The 26313-nt window shown below is 46.3% G+C and overlaps 1 protein-coding gene across 1 annotated transcript; it reads right to left on the bottom strand.

Moving 5' to 3' along the window:
* Positions 1-53: 53 nt before the first annotated feature.
* On the bottom strand, positions 54-16909 carry STRC (stereocilin). Its single transcript, XM_043555573.1, has 29 exons — positions 15920-16909; positions 14822-15607; positions 14707-14731; positions 12701-13955; positions 11662-11724; positions 11454-11564; positions 11112-11278; positions 10738-10924; positions 10491-10606; positions 10098-10230; positions 9557-9739; positions 9235-9273; positions 8887-9054; positions 8650-8715; positions 8065-8190; positions 7703-7761; positions 6808-6931; positions 6584-6696; positions 4676-4811; positions 4065-4261; positions 3780-3870; positions 3411-3567; positions 2609-2778; positions 1850-2005; positions 1340-1482; positions 1010-1158; positions 649-746; positions 406-553; positions 54-211 (listed from the first exon to the last, which is right to left on the bottom strand). Exons 1-29 carry the CDS (start codon positions 15963-15965, stop codon positions 123-125), a joined length of 5301 nt encoding a protein of 1766 aa, XP_043411508.1. The 5' UTR covers positions 15966-16909; the 3' UTR covers positions 54-122.
* Positions 16910-26313: the final 9404 nt, after the last annotated feature.

Raw genomic sequence — 26313 nt, 5'->3', positions numbered from 1 at the left:
AAGCATTAGCATTTTACCCATATTCCTCATCGGCTTCCTGAGGATAATTAGAATGCATTTCCATTTGCACTTTATTAAAGTTTCTTTCCCAACAATCTTTCTCTTTAACTGTGGAGACAGGTTCAAAGCAGGTTGCCAAGGAAGCAGATGGTCAATGCCATGGCCCAGGAGGGTTGTGACCAGTCCTGAAGGCCCCAGGCTGTGCTTCGACCTATAATGAGACAGAGAATGGGAGGAATATCAAAACTCTGTTCCCAAGAACCACTGATACATGGAAACTGTCTGCCTAGATCCCTTTGCTTCAGGGGTCTCCCTGAATGGGTTCTATGAACCAGATAGCATCAAGTTTGGGGTCAGATTCTGGGTCAGGAGTTAGTGGGGCAAGCCATGCATTTGGGAACTCACCCTGCTGTTCTGGGCTGTCCTTCCCCTCATGCTGGGCCCATGCAACTGCTCGTCGCTGCTCAGAACTCAGAAAGGCCATTTGTTCAGGAGTGACAGCCACAGCCTGAACACTCGTGAGACTAGATAGCTGGGTGGGACTGAACACCACCTGGGGGTGGGAGCAGAAATTAGTACATCCAATATAGCCCCCTTTGGGCCCTGGCTCTGTGTGGTCACCTCAGACCCCAGTTCTTGAATACTTACAGCAAATTTAGGAGCAGGGATGACAGAAATAGCAAGAGGGGTAAGGCCCTGGATCTGTTCCTGCAGCAGTGCTGAAAGAGCCAGGTCTGGGATCCCTGCTGTTGAAGCAAGTGGGATGGGCATCCAAACATTGTCTTATACTGGCCTTCCCCCTTCTCTTCAAACCTATAGACTATAGACTTCTCTAACCTCTCCCCAAATACCCGACCATACACCTTTCCCAACACATCTCCAACCTCTTACCTAAATGCCTTCTCAGACTCCCACCTTAAGAATTCCAGAGCAGTCCTCCACCCAGTCCATCCATGGTAGGGAAACCAACCTCTAACAGCTAGCACCAGCAGTGGCCCAGCCTTCCTACCTGCTATTGTGCCAATTTCAGTGAAGATCTCAGGCCCCCAGTTACTGACTGGACCAAAACCACCGGGCAGCACAAGGAGCTGGGCCAGAACTTCCAGTTGCTCCTCAGAACACTGGAGATGCAGATTGCCCAGGAAGAGAGCTGCTTGGCTGTGGAAGAGTGGAAAGAAAGAAAATATATTCAGCCACAGTGATAGGGTCCATGGTTATGAGATGGGAGTATAGATGGCTTCAGGTGAGGTCCCTTCCTCCATGGGACCACTCCACCATGAGTCTTCCATCCCCACCTTTACATGAGCACCACCACCCACACATCCCCTCCACAGATGACCTAAATTCCCAACTGCTGATATGCTGTAGCTCCTCTGGCCGAAGTCCACAGAGTGTATAACCCAGTGCAGTCAGATGAAGGAAGTCCAGGTGGCTCACATGCCGGCCACTCTGCCGCAAGAAACTGGAGACCACAACCCGGAGCTGGGATGGAGATGGAGGGCACAGAATAAGGAGATAAATCACAAGGAATTCATGGTTGGGGAAGAGACAAGTGCTACTGGATTATATACTTGTATTATTAAGAACTGATGATCCAATAGCCATGAGGAAGATTGAGTATCCAAAAAAGAGAAGGCCTCAGGGAAGACAGTCAGGAGGGAGTTTTATGTGTCCAGACCTCAAAGTGAATAAATCACAGAGTTCCTAAGGCCACAAGTAGGGGGTATTCTATTTTAATAGAAAGAATGGCCAAGCAGGGTAACGAAAAAAATTCTTTAGGTGTTAGGTGACCTAAAGGCCTAGATCTGTGGGATAGAAGTTTGGAAGGTAGGAAAAGGGAAGGTGTTACCTGGATGGAGCTCCAGCCATCTATCTGCCCCAGGGTGCTCAGCACTCCCCAGTCCACTAGGATCAGCTCCTGTAGTTCCCGCTCTCCTAAACCTATTAAGAGCCGACCTAGCTGCAGGATCTGCTCAGGACGGAATCCCCGGGGAGGACCCCACAACTAGGAGAAAGAGGAACAATGTGAGTGGAAAAGCACTGGACTAGGAGTCAGAATGCTTGGTCTTAGTCATGCCTCTGACCTTAGCTGTGAACTCTAGGCAAATCACTTGCCTCTCTGGGTCTTTAGTTTCCTCAACTGTAAAATGAGAGGGTTGGATTAAGGTTCTGACTAAGGTGTTACTGAAAGATGCCAGAGTCTCAGTATAGAAGAATAGCAGATCGTAGTCCATGGATTCTAAACCTTATGTGCACCAGACTCACTGGGAGTGCCTGTTGAAATGCTGATCCCCCAGAGCCCTCAGAAGATTCTTCTCCCAAAAAAAGATTCTTCAGTGAGTCTAGCATAGGACCCTGGCACCAGCATTTTAAAAACCTGCTCCCTGGATAATTTTGATACACCCTAAAGTTTGGTAACCACTGCCTTCTTCCCTCTACCCATTGCACTAGCTTCCTTTTCTCCATATTCATCCTCTCTGACTTCCTACTCAGGATCCACTCTCATTCTTTCATCTCCTATTTCCTCCACTTTTCCCCAGCTATCCACTCCCTTGTGTCTCATACCACACCCAACCAGCTTCCTCATGTTGGCCCCTCCATCCCTAACCTGTTTTGCCTTGGCCATAGCTGCCCGTAGTTCCTCAGGCCCAAGTCCTGGGTCTCCTGCGAATAATTCCAGGCAGTCCTCAAAGTCTGAGAGCTCCATCCCTGCAATCTGGGTTGCTGACCAGGCTGCTGGGAATGTCCCTCGTATATCTGCACAATTTGGCACAGGTTCTGAAGGGGGAAGGCAGGCACAGGGGGTCAGTGTAGAATTAAACTATGCCCACAGAAATATCTATAGGTGGAATGACCCCTCCAACCTTTGGAGGATAGGGTAACATAGACAGTATGGGCCAAAGGATTACTATAGTATGAGAATTACAGGACTCAAGGGATATTAGAACAAGTGACTAAAGAGGATAAGTCCCTCATTGTATAAATGGAAGGCTGAAGGGGTTGCCTAGGGATTTAATGGCAGGTCTAGATCAGAACTCAGGTCTCACTGGCATCTCCCTCCTACATCCTAAGCATCTTCCCAGCAGACAGCTCCATACTCTAGCATAGAGCCAAGCTTAGAGTGGGTCAGCTGCTAATATGGATAAGAGAACAGGAAAAGGTAAGTCCTGGGCTAATAATGTAATGGGTTATAAATTTCCAGAGCTATAGAACCCTAGAACCAGAAAAGACCTTGAAAATTATCCCTCTAACCACTGTGGTTTATAGATGAGAAAACCCAAGCCCAGAGAGCAGAAAGTGTGCAAATCTGCTCAAAGGGCACAGCATACCTAGAGCCCCGACTTCTGTCTACATTTCTGGATACTCTTTCCTATACACCCTGATAGACATGAATATTTGGGTAGTTTCACCTGGGAGATCTTCTGCAGTGGGCCGTACAACCCCAGCTACCAAGGCAGCTTTCTTGGAAGCAAGCTGTGGTCTTCCACATAGCTGTCCAACTCTGCTCTGCTCCCAACTCTGCTGCTTCTCTAGGAGCCGCTCCAGAGTCTCTTGGCCCAAGGCCTCCTGTGTGAGACGATAGATGGAGGGTGGGGAGACCTGGGCAGGTCAGGGCCAGCTGCTGCAGCTATAATTTTAAAGTCCTATCTCTTTTTAGCAGTTTCCCCCAGATTCAGGCTTCACATCCCTTGCCCTCAGTCTCCTTGCCCTTAGCTCCCCAAAGCCAGCTCACCAGTCCCCTCTCTGCTCTTACTCCCTCCCTTGTTCCTTCACCTCACCCTGGGGATCAAGGAAATAGCTTCAGTAGACAGAGTGAGTACTAGGCGTCCAGCTTGCTCTACTTCACCCTGGCTCCACAACTCTGGCTTCCTGGGGGACAGGAAGAAGATCAGGGGCTGGGATGCTGAGACAACTGTGAGGGAAAGGAAGGGGAAAAGAGGACATGGGGACTCAGGGCTCCAAGGGATCTTGTGTATATTTATTCAATGATCTGCCACTGATGATGGTGGTTAAGAGGGTGGGTATAGGATGAATCAGAATTAGAAGTTCCCGAAGGTTCATACCCAAGAGCAGGCTCCTGTGACAAGAGCCATCCCAGCTCTGTGGCAAATGGCTCTCCTAGGCAGAAGCCCTGCAGCTGATTGAGTTGGCCCAGCAGGATCGGTAGGGGGATCCGTCGTGTACTCTCTATCCCCAGGAATCCAACCAAGGGGCCCAATGTCTCCAGCACTTCCCTTGAGACTGTTGTCTCCTTTGGAGCCTGGAGGGGGCATCAGGCCTTGGGACAATGCATCTCTGACTCAGAGGACCAGATTCTTTGATCAATACACCAAAACCTTTGATTTTTCCCTCCCTCCAGCTCCCAACTCAAGACGCTACGATGTTCACTGCCATTGTTTACTTTCTTAAATAATGAGCCCAGATAGGAACAGGCAGAAAGGCTAGGAGTTGGAATCCAAGGGATTTCTTAGACTCTAAGGAATGTGGACAAAAAATATGAACCTAGAGATAGGTTGGGATGGAACCTAGAGATAGATCTAGGGGCTAGGGCCTTCTGGACAAGAACCTTTTTGGCAACAAAAGTGTGGGGCTAGGCCTAGAAGATAGAGAGCATTGTCTGAGAGGTAAAAATTGTCCAGGCAGCAGTTCCGAGTCTGGTAGGTTGGACTCTTACCAAGTTTTGTAGTGCCCTCTCTGCCAGAGCCACCCGGTGGAGTGGGGTCAGTGCCAGCAGCTGCTCTGGAGCTCCTCGTACCAGCCCCACCACCAACATAATAGATTCATTGGACAGTCTATCCATCAACCGGACCCTATAGCAATTTGACAACAGGGGCATTCAGAAATGAGTCCTGTTGAGAAGGGATAACAGAATGCCACATTGCCCAGACAAGAGGTAACATCAGACCAAACCCTATGGCCCTGGACAGGATCTGATATTAAACTGCCCCAGATGCAATTCCCTTCATAGTGTTTAAAAGGAGAGAACAAAAGGAGTGCCATATTTCTAGTCTTCCTCAGGAGAAATGACAAATGACCCTACCTTATCTAATGGAATCAAAAGTCCCATATATTAAATATCTTTAAAATTTCTCCCGATTTGGGGCACCTGGGTGGTTCAGTTGGTTAAGCGTCTGACTCTTGAATTCAGCTCACGTCATGATCTCATGGTCTATGAGTTCGAGCCCCTCATTAGGCTCTATGCTAACAGTGTGGAGCCTGCTTGGGATTCTGTCTCACTCTCTCTCTTCCCCTCCCCCACTTGCTCTCTATCTCTCTCTCAAAACAAATAAAAATAAACTTTAAAAAAATTCCCCCCCCCCATGTTATAGATTAGAAAACCAGCTCACAGAGATGGTGGGATCTTACTCCCAAGTCCTTTTTTCCACAGGGTCACCCTTCCTCTACTTTTTGTGGGAAAGTCCTCTCTCATTTGTATAGTGGTGCACAATTTACCAAGCCCTTTTATAGTATTCTCTTATTTGAACCTTATGACAAAACTTTGGGGTAAGACAGGTATTTTTCTTATTCCTCTTTCAGAGATGGGGAACTCAGGTTTTCCAACTCATGGTCTAGAAACTTATCTAGGTCCTTGGGATTCTAAATTATCTCCAAGAACCAATAAATTTAAATAGATTTCAATGGCTTTTTTAAAAGCCCTTTTGTCCAGGTTTCAGAAGTGTATTCTATCTAGGGCTGCCAATTCTGGAACTGGAACTAGGCTGCATAGCACAAAAGCCAAAATCTGTGGAAAGGCCTATAAAAATGTAAGGATGGAATCAACTGCTTTACCATCACCTCATCCCTAGGAAGACTAATACTAGCCTTTTCCTACTCTAACTTACAGTTCAGATGGCAATGGGGTAGGGATGGGGGCAAAATGAGAAAGGAAGCCTGGGAGAGAGATACTCATAAAACTCCTAGAGTCTCTGTGTTAAGAGGACCCTTACATTCATGAATTTTCTCTCCCCACAACCCTTATCCATACTTAAATGTGCTCTACAACATTCCTGCAATGAGACCATTCGGCCCAGGCTTGAATAGCTCTGATGTTGGGAATTTGCTACATCAGTTTTCCTTGTATTTTTCAAATCTGATTTTTACTCACTGGTCATTGTGATGCCCAATGGAGCCATTCAGAAACATGCTAATCTATTTTCTATTTGATAGCCTTAGGAGTATTTAAAGGCATTTATCATGTTTCATACATGCTCTTTCTGTACTCCACTGAACACACTGACAACATGGTGGCTTAAGCAGACTATAATCTTCTAGGGTGAGCTGGACCATTGACTCACTCAGTTCAGATATTCTATCTCTATTAATGTGGCCTCGGTTATACTATGATTGTTTGGCAGCCCACATCATAGTGTTGCCCACCATTAGCTGTCCTATGTTGGGGTCATGTTCTGGGAGCCAGTCAAAACATAGAGCAACTTTGAGTAGAATCCTCTGCTTTGGGCTATAACTGATGGCAGAGAACCACCACACAGAAAACTGCCACCTTAGGGCATTTCCTAAGGGCAGACCTTCTACCCCAGGTTGAGACGTCTAGGGATCCAGTGTCTCCAGTTGTAGCACTTACGGTAAATCCAAGAGTAGCCTGGTGTCTAGCCCACTCAGTTCTGGCCCCATGGTTGCCAGCTCTGGCTCTGGCATTGTCATCCTCCGCTGTAGCTCCACCCAGATACAGGCCCTCTGTAGGATAGGATGGGGAAACAGGTCAGGATAGAGCTAAGCATAGGGGCTGGATTCGGTACCCAGGATCCCTGCCTCCCTGCTCCACTAATGTTTAAGCACCCCTCTCACCAGACTCCCTCGAACTCCAGTGGGCAGCTGATAGATCATGTGCACTACTTCAAGGAAGTTTGCCATTGAGTTGATCTGCTGCAGAAACTCACACGACATGCCCCCTGCCAGGGTGCCCAGAGCCCTGTAGGTGTGTGAGTGGGTAGATGCTCATTCAACACATGCTGTGGTCTGTCTGCTCCTTGATACTGATTCTCTCAACACAAGTACAGAATTCATTTATGGTAATTTACAGTTTGAGAAATGGCTTTCCATAGAAAACCACAACATCATCACTGTTTATCAGAGAGGAAAATAAACATTCACAGACGTCAAGGGATGTTCCGAACATTATTCTATTAAAAATGTGGTAAACTGAGCGTAGAGCTATATCTTTAGATTCTGAAGCCCATGATTCCTTTACTGTGGGTGAAAGGAAAGTGATACTTGTTCCTGTTTATTGCTGCATGGCCAGTAGCTCTGAGGTCACCTTGGATTAAACTAACAACAGCAAATATCTATTGGGAGATTTCACTGGGCCAGGAACTATATTAAGTACTTTATATGCCTTACCTCATGTAATCTTCACAACCACATCCTATGATGTGTAATTCTCGTTCCACAGAAGAAAAAAACTGAAGCTTAGAGGATTAAATGACTTGCTCAAGGCCATGAATAGGTTTCAGGGCTGGGACCTGAATCCAGGTGTTCTGAATCCCTTAAACTAGTCAGGATAGGTGTGGTGCTATGGGAAGGCAAGAGAGTAAAGGGAGGAGGAGCCAAGAGAAGGCCCACACACTGGGACTATGCATCATCCATCCTCACATGTCCCATTGCATATTATATGGGGCCTGGCACATGGCAAGTCTCAAAAAATGTTAGTTGAATTAAACTCTGCTCAACACAAGTTACTCACTGCAGATTCCTGAGTGTCAGGTTGGTGGGCACCTGCATCTTCTTCCAGAGAAACTGAGCCTACAAGAGAAAGAAAGAGGAGCAGCCCCCCAGCAGAGATATTGCCCAAGGACCTAAGATGCTTTGGACCTAGCCCTCCCTCCCCACCCTGTGGATCCACCAGCCTCCTACTCTCCCAAATGTACACTCCTCTCTTGGAGATGGAGGGCGGGGGAGGGGGGGAGAAATAAGGGGGAGGGAGAAGGAATAAAGCAAAGCAAGTCACATTATAAAGGATGCTGGGGATAAAGTGACCAATCTAGGGCTGACAGGTAAAAGAGGTGGAACATAGAGGATAGTTCTGGAGTAAGTGAGGAGAATTACCTGCTGCTCAGACCAGGGCAGCTCCCGGTAGCGCCTTCGGTTAGCCAGAAGAGCCGCAGAGTCCAGCTGTAGCAGCTTTAGTGGGAGCAGGGGAAGCAGGCAGTCTGGCCAGGTGGTGGGGATGGGCTGCTGGTGGGGATGTGTGTAGCAGAGTAATGATAGGTAAGAGGGGCATCATGGGGGTGGGAGGGGACCAAAGCTAGGGAAAGGGTGGATGGCATGTGCCACTATAGCAACACACACCAGAGAGCCCTCACAATGAAGGTGGATGTGGTCAAGTATTGCTGCTATTCAGGCACCTGATGAACTGATCTCCCTTAGACTCTCTGAGCTTTGCTCTCTTTATCTGAAAGCAGGTTCATTGGCCTGGAAGATTTCTCAGACCCTTCTGATTTTGACATTATAGGACAGTGTGGGTCATGCTGTCATGTAACTGGAACTGGGGAGAGCTGCTAATGTCTTGGTGGAAACAGAGTCAACCTGGATGCTCAGGGCCACTGCAGGGAGAGTATAGGAGGCAGCACCAGTCATATGAAACTACCTGGGGACATGGAGAGGAGCTTAGTTGGGAGATCCCACACGTACCTGACCAGGGATACACACAGCTGCACTGGCACCTGTTGTACCTATGTTTTTAACGCCGTCTTTCACCTGCATGAGAATCAGCAGTGTGTGTGTGTGTGTGTGTGTGTGTGTGTGTGTGTGTGTGTGTGTAAGGAAGTGGGGAGGTATGGGAGGCCTTCCCTGGCCACAGGGAAGATGCCCTCCTCTTAACCAGAGCCCACATCCCTGAATGTCTCATCCTCCCTGCTACTCTCATACCCGAAAGGTCTGCAGCAATGCTGCAGTCTGGCAAGCTGAGAGGCGTGACAGTTCAGGGGCCAGGCAGGAACAGGCCCCAACCAGAACTCGCCTAGGGATGGCCTGGAGTGTCTGGGAGCTGAGGCCTGGCAGCAGAGGGTGCAAGGAGCAGAGTTCCTCCAGGGACAGCTGGGGAGCAAGAGAGACAAGAGTCCTGAAGAAGAGAAGCAGGGTGGTTGGGAAGACAACAATCACAGTACAGCAAGGCAGCAGGTCTGAGGAACTGAGAGGGAAGAAGGGGCAGATGTGAGAGCCAAGGAAAGGGGGACAGGGACCTCTGAGGGACATTGAGAAGTTGTTGCTACTCACATCATGCCTAGGGAGGAGCCGTCCAAGCAGTAAGACAGCCTAAGGTGGGATGGGATGAAACAACAGCTCTCAAATCCTGGTAGCCAGGTTTTATGCAGGTCCCTAGGACCTACCCTTTAAAACTTCTAGTTTCCTTGATACCACCCCCAGTGACTAGCCTGGCTCTGGGCTCTTCTTGATCTGAAGAAGGGGGATGAGGGAGTCCTCCTTGGGACAGAGAAAAAGGAGGCTCCAGAGAAGCTTGTGGTATCCCTGAATGTCATTCCCTTGAGTGGGTTTCCTGGGGTTGGAAGGTGGATGTTAGAGAGTGAGACAGGCCCACCTGGGCTGGTGTGACACTGGTGCCCTGCAGGGCAGGAAGCATGGCTCTAAGCTGGGGCTCTGACAGCTCCTGCAGGAAGCGGAGGCCCAGCTGAGGGAAGAGAGGGGCCCAGACCCGCAGCTCCCGGGGGCTCAGCACAGCTCCTCCAGATGAGCGCAATACCCCCAGAAGTTCATATGCCACCTGTAACCAAAGAAGGTTTGGGACTGGGGAGAAAAGACAAATGAACCTTAAACTTCCTCTCTAATCCCACATCTGGATTTCCCAGGGCCTGGGCTAGGGCTTAGAACCAAAGATGGGACACGAACAGATAGGGTTTAAGATGTCAAAGGGTATGTTTGGGGTGTCATAGACCAAACGGCATTGGGTCAGGAAGAGGTGGTAACAGATAAGGATGACCACGAAATAAGGAACAGAGATAGTAGAGGTCAGGGGAGGGCTGGCACTGTTGTGCTCAAGCTTGGTTGAGATGACTGAGCATGTCATCCACACAGACCCAAGGAAAGCCTGGACTCTTGTAGGCCTGTGCCAAGGGGCTCACCCGTCCTTGTGGGCTGAGGGTCCCGTTGGCCGCACATTCCAGCAGCCCCCGTTCTACTGGCCCCAGTGGATCACTCAAGGGTACCAGGCTCTGCAGCTCCTCAGGGCTCAGGAAACAGGCGAGGGACCCCAGCCTGAGAAGGGCATGAAGCTGGCCTTCATGTGGTCACTGAAGCTGGCACTAAGGTAGGGATCATGTAGGTATATGGAGTAGGCACTCTGCTAAACTAGGAAATATGGGTACCATAGATAGGCCTCTGTCCTGGACTCCTATACTGCCTGCAGCCGCTGCCTACCTTTTTGACCCTTCCTTCCTAGGCCCCCAACCCACCATGGCAGCTGCACTAGCCTCTCTCCCAATTTGGCTTTGATCACTGATCCCACAACTGCTCACCTGCGCACCTGCTCTTCTCCGTCCTGGACACTCTGGTTCACCAGGCTTCGTAGCACATGCCGGGCATGCCCTGGCCCAAGACCTGCTGCTGGCCAACTATCCTCCAGGGCCTGGATCTGAGGTGAGGAGGGTCAGCTCATGTTGGGTCACTGTGGGACACTTGTGGGGAGAAGCTCACCAGGAGACATACTACTGACTCCTGTCCCACCTAGGAGAAGATGGGCTAGTCAAGAAAATCATGTCATACCTGGTGAGGGCTGAGCTGCAGAAAGTTCTCCAGAGGGAGGTGGGGGAGCAGGGGCAACACTGCCCACAGTAGCTCCTGGGACCAGGCGGGCACTTCCCCAAACAAGTCAGGGGCCAGCAGTCGCTTTGCAAGAGCTTCCTTCTGTTCAGGCCTCATTCCTGGGCTGTAATCTCGGATGGCAGCCAGTCTGGGGAGAGCAGTGGGTATTAACCTTTGGCCCCTGTTGTCCTCCTCACACTCTGAAGCCCTACTGTCATGGACAAGAAGGAGACTCTCCCTAATTTTAACAGAGAGGATTTCAAGAAGGGGCTGCTGTAGGCTGATGGGGTTGGCTGACCCTGACAGGATCAGGAGGAGTGGTGTGGGGTCCTTACACACTGTCATTGGCCAACAAGGATGGTGGGAAGCGCATCAGGTCAGAGACAGCCAAGAAGGGGATGAGTGGTGACAGGTCAATGAAGAGCTGGGAGGTGAGGCGCGGGTACTGCTGGAGCAACAAGGCTGTCAGGCGACCCAGGGCTTCCTCCTCAGATGGTGGCACCTGTGAGGGCATAGGAATGGATGCTGGCTCTAGAGATGTTCAGTATTATCGCCATCTCCTTTTGAGCTTCTCCTTCCACTGGGCAAGCCCTCTGCACACCAGGTTCCAGGTGCTCTTGATTCCCAGATGTCTCCCTCCATCCTCCCCACCTCCCCCACCTGCCCTCTATACCCACCTGAAGCTGAGCCCAGGAACGGTGCATGAGCGTCAGGAAGCCCTGAGCAGCCTCCCTCTCTGCTGAAAGCACCAGCTGCTGGAGATTTTCTGGTGGCATGTGCAGGTATGCCTGGGAGTAGGAGGTTAAAGTGGGCATGGCCTCACTGAGCAGAGACCTCGTGCCACAGTTGTTACCCATTCCATCCATGTACCCCTCCATCTGTTACCTGCACTAGAATCTTCAGGGCCCAAACACTCTTCTCCCTCTGGAGCAGATCCCATAGCACAGGCTGATGGGGAGACAGACAAGATACCAAGAGCTGTCTCCTCTGTCCTCCTGAAAGTTCCCCAGGCACTCCAAGTCCACTTGCTAGATGCTTGTCCTTCATCTGAAGCTAGTATGTGTGTCTCATCAGATACTAAACTCCATTAAACCAGGATGATGTCTCAAACTTCTCCTGTACCCTTTTCCGTGCTAGGTCCATTGTTGGCTCAATAAATACTTGTAGATCCAAACCAAAACTATGAATCTGTACAATCCCATTTCACTGGACACAGGACTTGAGAAAGGTGGGCCCTAACATGGAGTAAGGAATCTTTACATATGCTACATAACCTAGCAAAGTGCCTTACATATAACGGGGCAACCAATGAATTAATTATGGTATTTATATATTCTAGCCCCTTCACTCTACAGAGAAGAAACAGAAGCCCAGAAAATCTGAGTTAAATTATTTTGCTATTACCACACTAATGTGTGACATAGTTGAACCCAGAACTCAAGTCTTCTGATTTGTAGTTGCCCTGAACTATTCTCATTTCTGTCTTATCTTCCTATATTTGCCAGCCTTCTCACTCTCTAGGGACAGAGTCAGATCCCTCCAACTTGATACCTTTCCTTTCTGGAGCAGAAAGGGGGAGAGTCAAAGAGTTAGAAAGAATAATGAGATAACGTTTAGTGCACGTTTATGTGCCATGCTATATACATAAGCCCACAGCATGTATAATCTTATGTAATCCTTACAGGTACCCTAAAAAAGTGGCACTGTTACTCTCCCTCATTTATAAGTGAAAAAAGTGTTGCTCAGAGAGGTTAAATAACTTGTCCAAGGTTGATCACAGAACTAAGATGTGAACTCAGGCCTGTCTGACTCCAGAGCTGTGTGCTTAAACCACTATACTATACTACTACCTCTCAGTATTAAAGAATTTGTTTGGAGGCCCTTCCCTCTGTTCCAGGGGCTTTAACCTTGGCAGATTACTCACACTGAAGCAGGATAGCAGCTCCATCTTGTTTATACCAGAGCTGGGGCTGGCAGTGGGTTCAAAGCCCAGTGGGGTCCACTGCTCCTCCTGTTCCAGGTACTCCCCAACTGTCCGCAGCACACTGCGCCGGCCCTCTGGGCGGAAGGCATCCCAGAAGGAGCAGTTGTCTGGGAGACTGGAGAGCATCAGGGCCTGACCCAGCATCCCCTGGGCCTCAGTCCCCCCAGCCCCTGGACCCAGAAGAAAGGTCAGCAGGCGCAGGAGATAGTGTAGGCGTGTGGAGTGGGCAAGGGCTGGTACAGAGGACTGACAACGTGGCAACTGGGATAGCATGCCAAGCAGGAAGGGGGCTGGGGCCAGACACAGTGGGGATGGTCCCAGTGGTGGCAGAGAGGGCAGAAGAGGGCCCAGTAGCCCCTCTAGGAAGCAAGTGTCATTGCCCCCACGACTTATCCTGCACTGGCCTGCTAGCCAAGGCCAGAAGGGCACAAGCGCTTCATACATGGTATCATTGGCACAGACCATCATCAGGAAGCTGCCCCCATCTGGGCAGCGTTCCCCACAAGGTCCAATGTGGCAGGGTGGGAAGGCAGTGGCATCTGGGGTAGGGCCCTGGCACACATGCTGAACCCAAGCCTGATTGCTGGGGGGCACAGCCTGCAGACCCGCCTCTCCACACAGCCGCTCAGCCCACAGGGTCTCATTCTCCAAGAAGCAGCCCCAGAAGATCTCTGGGGTGAGGGGAACAGAAGGCAGTCCCTCAGGACAGCTGGTGGGGGGTGGGAGAAGACCAGCACAGAGCCGCTTTACCAGACGGCGATTGGGGCCAGACAAGGCTGAAAAGGAGAGGTTGCTACATATTGCCTCCAGGAACTGATCAGGAAACTGGTCATGGCAGGCCTGTAGCCAGCCTTGGGCACCTGGTGCCCATGAGACTGCATACCACACAGCTGTCTGGCAGATGGCAATGGTGCTGGGAGGGGGCTGCGGGGTGGCAGGCTTGGCGTGCTGGCAGAGCAAGTGGATGGAGAAGTTGGAAATGCTGTAGGGTGGTGCTGGACCTGAGTGGTTCTCGCAGAGGGCCTCCACAGAGATGGCTCGCTGTTGGCGAGGGCTGATGTGGGCTGAGAGCTGGGAAGCCCTGGGCAGAGGCACACCTGTGCTCAGACAGTGGAGGAGGGCGGGGGGTGGGGGTGGCAATCCAGACAGAAAGCCCAGCGCCTGGACATCCCAGGAAAGGTTGTGCCGGATGCCCCTGGGTGTAGAGGGAGGAGCAGGCATCACCTGGTCAGTTTACATTTCCTCTAGTTGAACATTCTGACCCTGGCCCAGAGCCCTGCATGGGGGGATGGCAAGCATAGGCTTTTCCAAAAGGTCCCTGGGAGTATAGGTGTTACTGGTTTAAATACTGGGATGGTGGGAGCGGGAGAAAGATCTGTCCTGCCAAGGCACAAAATCATCTAGGAGCAGCCCAGCTGGAGTCCCTTCTGTCCACCTGGCTCCCTTCTTTCTCCTTTCTTCATATACTTTTAGGTAGCTTAAATACAACCTTTGGTTGACCTCACATCAGGAAATCTGCCCTGCAACTGAATAAGTCTACCAGTGCTCTGACATTATTGTACTGAAACAGTGAAGATGGAGGAATCCAGTCTTATCCTTTCTTTCCATACCCCATCTTTATTAGGTAACATTATTAAGCACTATGTGCAAGACAGTTCTGAGTGGCTTGCACATAGAGCATCAACCCATTCAATCCCTTTCAAGAACTCTGTGGTTGTTAATATTATCTATATTTTATAAGAAGGGAAACTGAGGCATGAGAATGAGAATGTAACTACCCCAAGGTCACTTGGCTAGGTAAACAGAGCTAGGACACCAACCCAGACAGTCATGCTCAAAAACCACTAAACAATGCCCTCCCATCAGTCTCCTCCTCCATTCTGCAGGCTGACAACTTTCCAGGCCCACTCCCTCAGAACTCCTCCCCTGGTAAGAGAGTTACTTACCATAAAAGCAGCTGTTGAAGGTTGCCTAGGAGGGAAAAGAGTAAGGAAGAGGACTACCACAATCTCCCCCTTCTTTGTCCTGCCACAGCCCAGTCCCGAACCCAGCAGCACTCACCTCCCTGGCACTGCCCATTGGCATCAGGCTCTGGTTGCCCCAGAATGGAAAAGACCTCATCCTGTAGGGAGTCAGTGACACGGAGAAGCCCCTCCTGGAAGGCAGCGTAGAGGGGGGCCCCCACTGTGCGCAGCAGACCTCCCCAAAGAGCCTCCTCAGAGCCTGGCTCCCCTACTGGGGTGAGCAAACCCAACAGACCCTGTAAAAAGTGGGGGGCTGGCTCCCTCCCATTGAGGCCTGTGGCATTTGTGGGGTCCATACTGGACTGCACCTGTACCAGGGCCTGCCATCGTGTACCCTCTAACAAGAGCAGCAGAGAAGGCAACCAGTCAGCCACCAGGACACAGTCAGAGGGCCCATCACGGGTGCATGGGGGCCTGGTAGGGGTTGGGGGCCCCACAGGAACTAAGGCTCCTAGCAACACCTCTGCGAGTCCACCCAGCACACCTGCCTGGTGCCCCAGGAAGTCCCGGGGGGTCTGCTCCTGTCCCAGCAGTGCCAGCACATCCCCTAGTAGACCTAGCATTGGCTCCCAGTCTGGGCTGCCTCTCAGTGTCACTAGGAAGTCGTGGAGCCGGAGGGCAGGGGGCTGGAGAGGTGGGGGCTCCCCCACAGGTCCCTCCCCCATTCTCCCAGGCCCAAAGGAAGAAGAAATGTTGGCCAGGAATGCAGAGAACTGTGAGCGGCTGAGGGACCCCTGAGGAGCTTGGTCCATTGTGGAGAGCAATGACTTCAGGAGGGAGAGACCAGGGTCCAGGGACTGAATCCCAGTAGGGACCAGAATCACTGTAAGAAGAGAAACCAGAGGTCACTAAAGGGGAAGAGCCTAGAACCCAATTCGGTCCTGCCCAGAGCCCAGTCCTAGCTTGGATCTAAAGATGAGGCGACAGGGATGGCAAGCTGAGTCCCTTTACTGAATAGTACTGAATACTTACTATAGTAAGTCTTGGCCTGCTTTCTTAACCCTCATTTTCTCCCTTAGCTCCAGTCTCTGACCATTTTCCTTTATCTTTTATAGAAACCGGTTAATCTCTGCATTCTTGTCTCTTTTCAGCAACCATCCCCTTCATCCCCAGCCCTGCTCACTGTTCGTCTCACCTGCACAGGACAGCGGCAGCAGCAGGGCCCAGAGGCTCAGAGCCATGTTTCCAGGTGAGCACTGGTAAGAGGTGAATTCTGGTTATTCTCACCTTGTATGCAATAGCCAGGTGAGGGCAGAGCACTGCAGGCAGCCTGAGTTGCCACTGACACTGTAGTGTGGTCTTTCAGGGAACAATATCTGTAACCTGACAGCAGGTTTGTCACCTGAGCCACTGAATACCTGATCCTTTGGCTTTGGAGAAAGGTGTGCTTCTGTGAGAGGGACCAGTGATAGGGGATCCCGGGGGGGGGGGGGCCTCGGAGGAGCCCAGGGAAATAACTTCAGTTAAGAGCCAGGATGCAGATAGCAGTGGGCAGAAATAGAGGTGGAGACCTGGAGACCAGGGTATAATGTGGTAGGGAGGGGGGCTGCAGAAAAATGTAAGAAAGTATAGAGGGTACAAAGGAGTTAAAAGCAAGTAGGATTTGAAGGAATCAAGGAACAAAGGGGGCCCAGAGAAAGGAACTGAGCAGCCAGGTATGAACAGAGAAGAGAAACGAAGACAAATGTCTGGTCCAATGACAGAGCATTCAGGAAGAGGAGAGCCACTTTTGATTCAGTACCTAGAACCACAAAATGCTAAGAGTGGGAGAGGACTTCAGAGGTTACAGAGACCAAACCTCTCATTTTATGGGTGAACAACTTGCTCATTGGGCCATTCAAATATTTGTGTTTGCCCTGTGGTCCTCTTCCTGTGGCCTAGGTGAATGCTCTGTAGAAAATTCTGAGCTGAGAAAAGAGATAAGCCAGATTAAATCACTGTGCAAGGGGGCTACTTCCCACATGGACACACACATGCATGCCCACATGTGCATGTATTCATGCATATACAAAGAGAGAAAGAGAGTACTGCTCACAGATCAGAGAGATCCCATAAAAAATACTCTGGTCTGGTCAAGGTGAGAAGTATTTTCTGTCCTCCATTTATATATCCCCAAAGGCCTTTACCTGACACCAGCTCTAAATAGTAATTCAACACTGGCTCCACTCAAACTATTATTCTGTCCCTCTTTCCTTAAAATCCGCCTCTATTCTATCCCCTCAAACCCACACATTCAAATCTATTATTAATGAGCTTCTGCCCCAGAAAGTTCACTTAGGATCATAGAATTTTAGAACTGGAAGAGACCTGAGGAATCCTGTGGTAAAGAAACTTCTCATTTTATAAATGAGGAAATAGAGGTCCCCCAAAATGGAATGACTTGGCCAGGCCACCAAAGTTGAGGACACTGCTAGGATTTTCCAAGGCAAATCAGAAGGTGGGATCAGTGAAATGATCTACTGCATCCCTTTGCCAATATTTTCCCTTTGCCTATCACAGTTACCACATCTAGTCTGAAAAGCAGAGAGGAGAATCAAAGGAAGAGTATGGCCTGTATTCCCAATAGTTTTCTATCTCCTGGTTCCAGCCCATCCTGCAATCCATTTGAATTTCTTCCCTTGGTTCTGTAACAACCCTCTTATAATAAATTATCCTTTTTGGCTAATAGTGTACAAAAAAAAAAAATGAGATGGCTTGGGTTCAAACCCTGGCTCCAATGCTTACTAGCTGGGCATCTTGGCCAGTTTCTAAACCATTTTGTGTCACAATGTTCTTTTTTATAAAAAGGAGAAATACTAGTATAGAGTTATTTTGAGGATTAAATTAGATAATGCACTTAAAGTACTTAGCACAGTGTGGCATTCATCCAACAGGGTAAGTACCTATCATGTGCCAGGCACTGCTACAAAATAAACTTTCACTAAATATTACTACTATTGTTATTAGACTCAATACGAGTTATTTATTTGAAACTAAAGAGTCCTTTAGTATTGAGTTATTTAGCTCAATGTGAATTATTTATTTGAAACTAAAGAGTCCTAATTAATACAGAAATTTTTACCAAGAAGTAGTGTCTTGAGTGAAAGATCTTTAGAACTAGTTTGAAACTAGTAGACTCAAACAGAGAGGGAAACAATGAGTACTCCCTCAACCCGGGCTAGGAAATTCTTGGCAGTACATATGATGATGGAGCAAGCAGTTGGTTAAGCAATCCTGTTGCCACCAAAGCTTCAGAGTATGTGCCAACTAAGGGTAAAGTGTTTAGGGTTTATAGCTAATATATCAATCTATCTGATATAAGCAGGTTACTGCTTATACAGTTGACCCTTGAACAATGCAGGTGATTAGGGGCACCACCCTCCACCCCCAACCTCCACTGCACAGTCAAAAATCTTAACTACCCCAAAATTAACTAAGAGCCTTTGTTAACTAGAAACCTTACCAACAACATAAGCCATCAATTAATGCATATGTTGTATATTATATGTATTATATACTGTATTCTTCCAATAAAGTAAGCTAGAACAAAGAAAATATTATTAACAAAATCATAAGGAAGAGAAAATACATTTACAGTGCTGTATTTAGCTAAAAAAAAATAAGTAAATAACTGTGTGTAGGTGCATCCGCACAGTTCAAACCCGTGGTGTTCAAGGCTCAACTGCAGTTTGGTAAAGTCCAACAAAAATGAGAAGAGTTTCAATCCATGAGTAATCAAATAGAAAGAGAAAAACAGAAACAACAGACAAATTACAGGAGTACAGAATAAGAAATTAATCATGTGTCTTGCTAAAGTGAAATGGTGGGATGACCAGAATGCTCTGTAATCTGGCAATTTAAAGGGAGATACCTAGGAGGGGCTGAAGAAGTTGAGAAATCTGAAACATCCTCACTGCCTCAAACCTGTCAGACGGGTACTCCTTCTGACAAGAACACATTCCTCCCTTGTAAATTACAATTATTTTTCTCCCTTTTTCCCTTTTTGATTTGTAACTGAAATATGTATTGCTCACTAGATATCCAAGAAATCCCCACATTTTCCATATCTTTTTCAGCTAGGTAGGGGCAAGTGATTAGTTCTAACCAATGAATAGTAAGTGACCAAGAATTTAAGAGCTAGTGAATGATGCTCCAGTAATGTCTTCTCTGTTGAAGTAACCTAGAAACCACAAGCTGATACTGTTGGTGGGAATGCGAACTGGTGCAACCATGTTGGAAAACAACATGGAGTTTCCTCAGAAAGTTAAAAGAACTAACCTATGATTCAGCAATTGTACTAGTAGGTATTTACCCAAAGGATACAAAAGTACAGTTTCAAAGGGGTACATGTACTCTAATGTTTATAGCAGCACTATCAACAATAGCCAAACTATGGAAAGAGCCCAAATGTCCATCGACTGATGAGTGGATAAAGAAGATATGGTATACATATACAATGGAATATTATTCAGCCATCAAAAGGAACGAAATCTTGGGGAGCCTGGGTGGCTCTGCGTTAAGCGTCTGACTCTTGCTTTCAGCTCAGGTCATGATCTCATGGTTGTGAGATTGGGCCCACACTGGGCTTTGTGCTGAGTGTGGAGCCTGCTTAAGATTCTCTCTCTCTTGGGGTTCCTGGGTGGCTCAGTCAGTTAAGCATCTGACTTCAGCTCAGGTCATGATCTTGGAGTTCATGGGTTTGAGCCTGGCATCAGGCTCTGTGCTGACAGCTCAGAGCCTGGAGCCTGTTTCACATTCTGTGTCTCCCCTTCTCTGCCTCTGCCCCTCCCCCACTTGCATGCATGTACACACACTGTCTTGAAAAATAAAATAAAAGGAATTAAATTTTGCTATTTACACCAATGTGGATGGAGCTAGAGTATATTATGGTTAGTGAAATATGTCAGGCAGAGAAAGACAAATACCACAATTACACTCTTATGTGGGATTTAAGAAATAAAGCAGATGAACATATAGGAAGGGGGAAAATAGAGAGAGGGAAATAAACCATAAGAGACTCCTTACAATAGAGAACAAACTGAGGGTTGATGGAGGGAGGTGGGCAGGGGATAGGCTAGATGGGTGATGGGTATTAAGGAAGGTACTTGTTGTGTTGAGCCCTGAGTGTTATATGTAAGTGATGAATCACTAAATTCTACTCCTGAAAACAATATTACACTATTTGTTAACTAAGAAGAATTTAAATAAAAATTTGTAAAGAAAAAAAAAAAAGGACCAAGTAGGTCCTCTGACAGGTTTAAGGCACAAATTCATGCTACCTATGTGTCCTTAGGTACCTGAAAGAAAAAAAAATGTAAGTCCATTCTGGAGGAATCCAACTTAAAATATGAACTTCAGGGGTGCTTGGGTGGCTCAGTCAGTTAAGCATCCAACTCTTGATCTCAGATCAGGTCATGATCTCATGGGTAGTGAGTTCAAACCCTGCATGAGTCTCTGTGCTGTCAGATTGGGATTCTCTCTATCCCTCTCTCTTTGCCCCTACCTCCCTCAAAATAAATATAGAAAAAATCTTTTAAAAAAAACGACATGAACTTCAAAGAATAACAAGAGAAATGTACAACAAGTAACTCACAATCAGAAAATACAAAACATGTGAGAAAACAAGCTATCATGAATGAGAGTTAGCAGAAATAATAAATAACATAATCAGACTTGAAAGACTAAAAGTGTTTAATTTTTCAGATTTAGAATGTAAAATAAGTAAAGTTAATTTGCATGAATAAATAAAAAAGGGTATCAGATGTATGACTAAGAAACAGGAAGTTCAATTATTGAGAATAGTCAAATTACTTAATTCAGTGAATTACTTAATTGTACCTAGGTATTGTACTTTAACTCTTGCTTTAAATTGTATTATTCCTTCAAATCAAAACCACAATGAGATACCACCTCACACCTGTCAGAATGGCTAACATTAACAACTCAGGCAACAACAGATTTGGCGAGGATGCAGAGAGAGAGGATCTCTTTTGCACTGCTGGTGGGAATGCAAACTGGTGCAGCCAATCTGGAAAACAGTATGGAGGTTCCTCAAAAAATTAAAAATAGAACTACCCTACAACCCAGCAATTGCACTACCAACTATTTATCCAAATACCTATATATACTAGTTATTTATACAAAAATGCTAATTTGAAGGGGCACATGCACCCCAATGTTTATAGCAGCACTATAAACAATAGCCAAATTATGGAAAGAGTCCAAATGTCCATTGACTGACAAATGGATAAAGAAGATGTGGTGTGTGTCCATGTATATCTATCTATCTATCTACACACGCATATACATACAATGGAATATTACTTGACAGTCAAAAAGAATGAAATTTTGCCATTTGCATTGTATTATGCTAAGCAAAATAAGTCAGTCAAAGAAAGATAAATATCATATGATTTCACTCATGTGTGGAATTTAAGAAACAAAACAGGGGCGCCTGGGTGGCGCAGTCGGTTAAGCGTCCGACTTCAGCCAGGTCACGATCTCGCGGTCCGTGAGTTCGAGCCCTGCGTCGGGCTCTGGGCTGATGGCTCAGAGCCTGGAGCCTGTTTCCGATTCTGTGTCTCCCTCTCTCTCTGCCCCTCCCCCGTTCATGCTCTGTCTCTCTTCTGTCCCAAAAATAAATAAACGTTGAAAAAAAATTAAAAAAAAAAAAAAAAGAAACAAAACAGAGGAACATAGGAGAAGGGAAGGAAAAATAAGACAAAAACACAGAGGGAGGCAAACCGTAAGAGACTCTTAAATACAGAGAACAAACTGAGGGTTGCTGGAGGGGTATTGGGTGGGAGGATGAGCTGAATGGGTGATGGTCATTAAGGAGGGTACTTGTTAGGAGAACACTGGGTATTATATGTAAGTGATGAATCACTAAATTCTACTCCTGAAATCATTATTACACTATATGTTAACTAATTTTGATTTAAGTAAAAATTTAAAAATCTTATACAAGAAGCAAAAATAAATAAATAAATAAATTGTATTATTCTTTAAAATGTAAAATAAATTAGTATAAAAAGAAAAAAAGCGTGCCTGGGTGGCTCCGTTGGTTAAGTATCCAACTCTTAATTCCGGCTCAGGTCATGATCTCACAGTTCATGAGTTCAAGCTCGCATCTGGCTCTGCACTAACAGCACGGAGCCTGCTTGGGATTCCTGGTCTCCCTCTCTCTCTGCACCCCCCACTTGCTCTCTCTCTTTGTCTCTGTCTCTCTCTTTCAAAAATAAATAAACTTAAAAAAGAAAAATAAAAGAATAAAAGGGCACCTGAGTGGCTCAGTTGGTTAAGTGTCCAACTCAATTTTGCCTCAGGTCATGATATCAAGGTTTGTGAGACTGACCCCATATCATGCCCTGGGCTCATAATGAGGAGCCTGCTTGGGATCCTCTCTCTCCCTCTCTTTCTGCCTCTCCCTCCAGTCATGTTTGTGTTCACTCTCTCAAAATAAATAAATAAATAAATAAATAAATAAATAAATAAATAAGAAAAAGAATGCAGCTTCTCTGGAAAACAGTGTGGCAGTTCCTCAAAAAATTAAAGATAGAACTACTCTATGACCCAGCAATAGCACAGTTAGGAATTTACCCAAGGGATACAGGAGTGCTGATGCATAGGGGCACATGTACCCCAATGTTTATAGCAGCGCTTTCAACAAGAGCCAAATTGTGGAAAGAGCCTAAATGTCCATCACCTGATGAATGGATAAAGAAGGTGTGGTTTATATATACAATAGAATACTACTTGTCAATGAGAAAGAATAAAATCAAGCCATTTGCAGCAACCTGGATGGAACTGGAGGCTTTTATGCTAAGTGAAATAAGTCAGTCAGAGAAAGACAGATATCATATGCTTTCACTCATATATGGATCTTGAGAAACTTAACAGAAGACTATGGGGGAAGGGAAGGGGAAAAAAAAAACAGTTACAGCGAGGGAGGGAAGAAAACGATAAGAGACTCTTAAATACAGAGGACAAACTGAAAGTTTATGGGGGCTGGAGAAGAGGGGAAAGTGGGTGAGGGGCATTGAGGAGGGCACTTGTTGGGATGAGCACTGGGTGTTGTATGTAAACCAATTTGACAATAAATTATATTAAAAAAAAAAAAGAAAAGAAAAAAGACAAAGAAACGAAACCACAAGTTGAGATGGCAATTTCACAAAGCCAAGTAGCCTCAAGCTCCAAATTATCCCACAACATTTACAATCATTCTCATTATTTATGAGTTCTCTATTGGTGAATTAGCCTACTAAAATTTAAAATCACTAAAATCTGTGATCCCAAAATCAATACTGGTGGTATTTTCTTTCTTTCTTTCTTTCTTTCTTTCTTTCTTTCTTTCTTTCTTTCTTTCTTTCTCTCTTTCTTTCTTTTCCTTCCTTCCTTCCTTCCTTCCTTCCTTCCTTCCTTCCTTCCTTCCTTCCTTTTGAGAGAAAGTACATGATCAGGTGAGAGGGGGAAGGGCAGAGAGAGAGAAGGAGGGAGAGAAAATCTTTTTTTTCAAATATTTACTTTGAGAGAGAGAAGGAGAGGAGGGGCAGAGAGAGAGGGAGAGAGAGAATCCCAAGTAGGCTCCATGCTGTCAGCACAGAGCCGGATGTGGGGCTTGAACCCACAAACCAAACCATGAGATCATGACTTGATCTGAAACCAAGAGTTGGACATTTAACTGACTGAGACACCCAGGCGCCCCAAGGGATAGAGAATCTTTTTTTCTTAATTTTTTTTAACGTTTATTTATTATTGAGAGACAGAGAGAGGCAGATCATGGGCATGGGAGGGGCCAAGAGATGGGGAGACACAGAATCCGAAGCAGGCTCCAGGCTCTGAGCTGTCAGCACAGAGCCCGATGCGGGGCTCCAACTCACGAACCTCGAAATCATGACCTGGGCGGAAGTCGGACACTTAACCGATTGAGCCACCCAGGTGGCTCCACCCAGGTTCACCACCGAGCATGGGTGGAGCTTGATCTCACAACCATGAAATCATGACGTGAGCCAAAATCAAGAGCCAGACACATAACCAAATAAGCCACCCAGACGCCCCTATATTTGTTGTTTTTTCATAATCACTCACAGGCATATGCAGAGTGGTGAAAAATTTGACTCACCTGGTGTCTACGTTGTCTACATTGCCTTAAACAAGGCAATATTTCATTGCCTTCTCATAATATAAATTTGTGTCCTTTTCATGATCTATTTAGTGCCAGAAGTTTAACATTTTTGTTCTTTTTGTTCATGATTTTGCTATTTAAAGTGGCCCTCATGCTTAGTGCTAAAGTTCCTTCTAGTGTTCCTAAGCACAGGAAGGCTATGATGTGCCTTAGAGAGAAAATATGCATTAGATAAACTTTATTTAGGCATGAGTTGTAGTGCTGTTGACAGAGAGGCCACTGCTAATAAATCAACAACATATATTAAATAAGGAGTCTTCAAACAGAAATAACTTACATAAAACACAATGCATAAAACAAGGTTTTGTATCCACCTGTTGTGACCAGAGGCTAACCCCATACTTCCCCTAGGAGCAATGGTTTAATACTTGCTAATTCAGTGTTTTTGAATCTCTCTTTTTTTAGATTTTTAAATGTTTATTTATTTATCTTTTGAGAGAGAGAGGGAGGGAGAGAAAGAGTGAGCTAGGGAGGGCAAAGAGACAGGGAGAGAGAAACCCCAAAGTGCAGAGCCCAATGCAGAGCTCAAACTCATGAACTGTGAGATCATGACCTGAGCTGAAACCAAGAGTTGGACGTTTAACCAACTGAGCCACTCAGGTACCCCAAGAAGTAGTGTTTTAAGTGAAAGGTTTTCAGAAAAAAACATGGAACTAGTTGAGTAAAGTAGGGAGGGGATCATTGAGGACTCCCCCAATCTAGGGAAATTGCTTGGCAGCCCTTATTGGGACTAGAAGAGGAAGAACAGGTTTGAAGGAATGGTAATAATTCAGTTTTGGACATATTAGAAATGAAGTACTTAAGAATAGACAAATGAAATTCCTGAGGATAGACAACTAAATATTTTTCTTGGAGTTTCTAGGAGAGGTCTGGATTGAAAATGGAATTGGCAGTCATCAGCATACAAATAGTAGTTGAAACCATAAAAGTGGACAAAACTAGTTAGTGAGAGTTTGTAAAGAATGAAGCAACAATGGCTGCTAGTGATTGCTACAAACAGGATCTACTGATGAATGTTAAAATTAGTAGAGAAAAGTTTAAGAAGAACCAAGGTATTTGCATAAGCTTTCAGTATCTCCTTCCAAGTATTTATTAACTATAAAGGGGGAAAATAGTTAGCTTCACAGCAGAGAAACCTAGTTGACATCACCTTAACTAAGGGATCAAAGTTAACATCACCAGTTATAACATATATCACTATGGTATTCCTCCTGATACGATGTGCTAAGAAGGGCACTTCAACTCAGTGGTATTTTTCTGAAAATGCATAACCTCAATATAATCATGAGAAAACATCAGATAAGCCCAAACTGAAGGACATTCTGCAAAATACCTGAGCAGAACTCCTCAAATATATCAAGGTTTTGAAAGATAGGGAGAGGCTAAGGCAACTGTTACAACCAGAGGAGATTAAGTAAGAAGATATGAACGCTGAATGCAATGTTGAATATTGGTCTGGAAACTGAAAGAGAAAAAAAGGACATTAGTGGAAAAACTGGTGAAATTCTAGTAAGGCCTATACCTAAACTAATAGCATATTACCAGTGTTAATTTATTGATTTGATCATTATATCCTGGTTATGTGGGATGCTAATATTAGAGAAAGCTGGGTGGTAGGTACATAGGAACTACTTTTGCATATCTTCTGTGAGTCTCAAATTACTTTAAACTAGGGGCGCCTGGGTGGCGCAGTCGGTTAAGCGTCCGACTTCAGCCAGGTCACGATCTCGCGGTCCGTGAGTTCGAGCCCCGCATCGGGCTCTGGGCTGATGGCTCAGAGCCTGGAGCCTGTTTCCGATTCTGTGTCTCCCTCTCTCTCTGCCCCTCCCCCGTTCATGCTCTGTCTCTCTCTGTCGCAAAAATAAATAAACGTTGGAAAAAAAATTACTTTAAACTAAAATGTTGAAAATGTTCATCCCACCCTAAGTCACTGAATAGGAAAAATACAAATATAAACATGAAGATTTCTGCTTGTCATGGTAAAAAAACAGAAACCTCTCTAAAAGTGGTATTTAAAAAGGCTTTCAGGGGCGCCTGGGTGGCTCAATCGGTTGAGCAACCAACTTCGGCTCGGGTCATGGTTTCACGGCTCGTGGGTTCGAGCCCCGTGTCGGGCTCTGTGCTGACAGCTCAGAGCCTGGAGCCTGCTTCGGATTCTGTGTCTCTCTATCTCTTTGGCCCTAATCCATTTGCATTCTGTCTCTGTCTCTCTCAAAAATAAATAAACATTAAAAATTTTTTTAAATAAATAAAAAGGCTTGCATTCATACACTGAACAGTTTTTCTATCCTCAAAACTGAACAGCATGGCTGGGACATAAAAGGCATCAAAACTTTTGTTGAAAGAAGAAATGAACCCCTTTTTGA

Source organism: Prionailurus bengalensis, chromosome B3, assembly GCF_016509475.1.
Source record: "Prionailurus bengalensis isolate Pbe53 chromosome B3, Fcat_Pben_1.1_paternal_pri, whole genome shotgun sequence".
NCBI lineage: Eukaryota > Metazoa > Chordata > Mammalia > Carnivora > Felidae > Prionailurus > Prionailurus bengalensis.
This window is presented reverse-complemented; position numbering and strand designations above follow the sequence as displayed.

Bases quoted from the DNA above. Each gene is read 5' to 3' on its own strand.
- STRC (XM_043555573.1), bottom strand. From the start codon at position 15,965: ATGGCTCTGAGCCTCTGGGCCCTGCTGCTGCCGCTGTCCTGTGCAG. The intron at 4,812-6,583 runs GTAAGTGCTACA...AAATTGCTATAG, and splicing joins AGGCTACTCTTGGATTTACC to GGTCCGGTTGATGGATAGAC. The intron at 4,262-4,675 runs GTAAGAGTCCAA...TGCCCCCTCCAG, and splicing joins AGAGGGCACTACAAAACTTG to GCTCCAAAGGAGACAACAGT.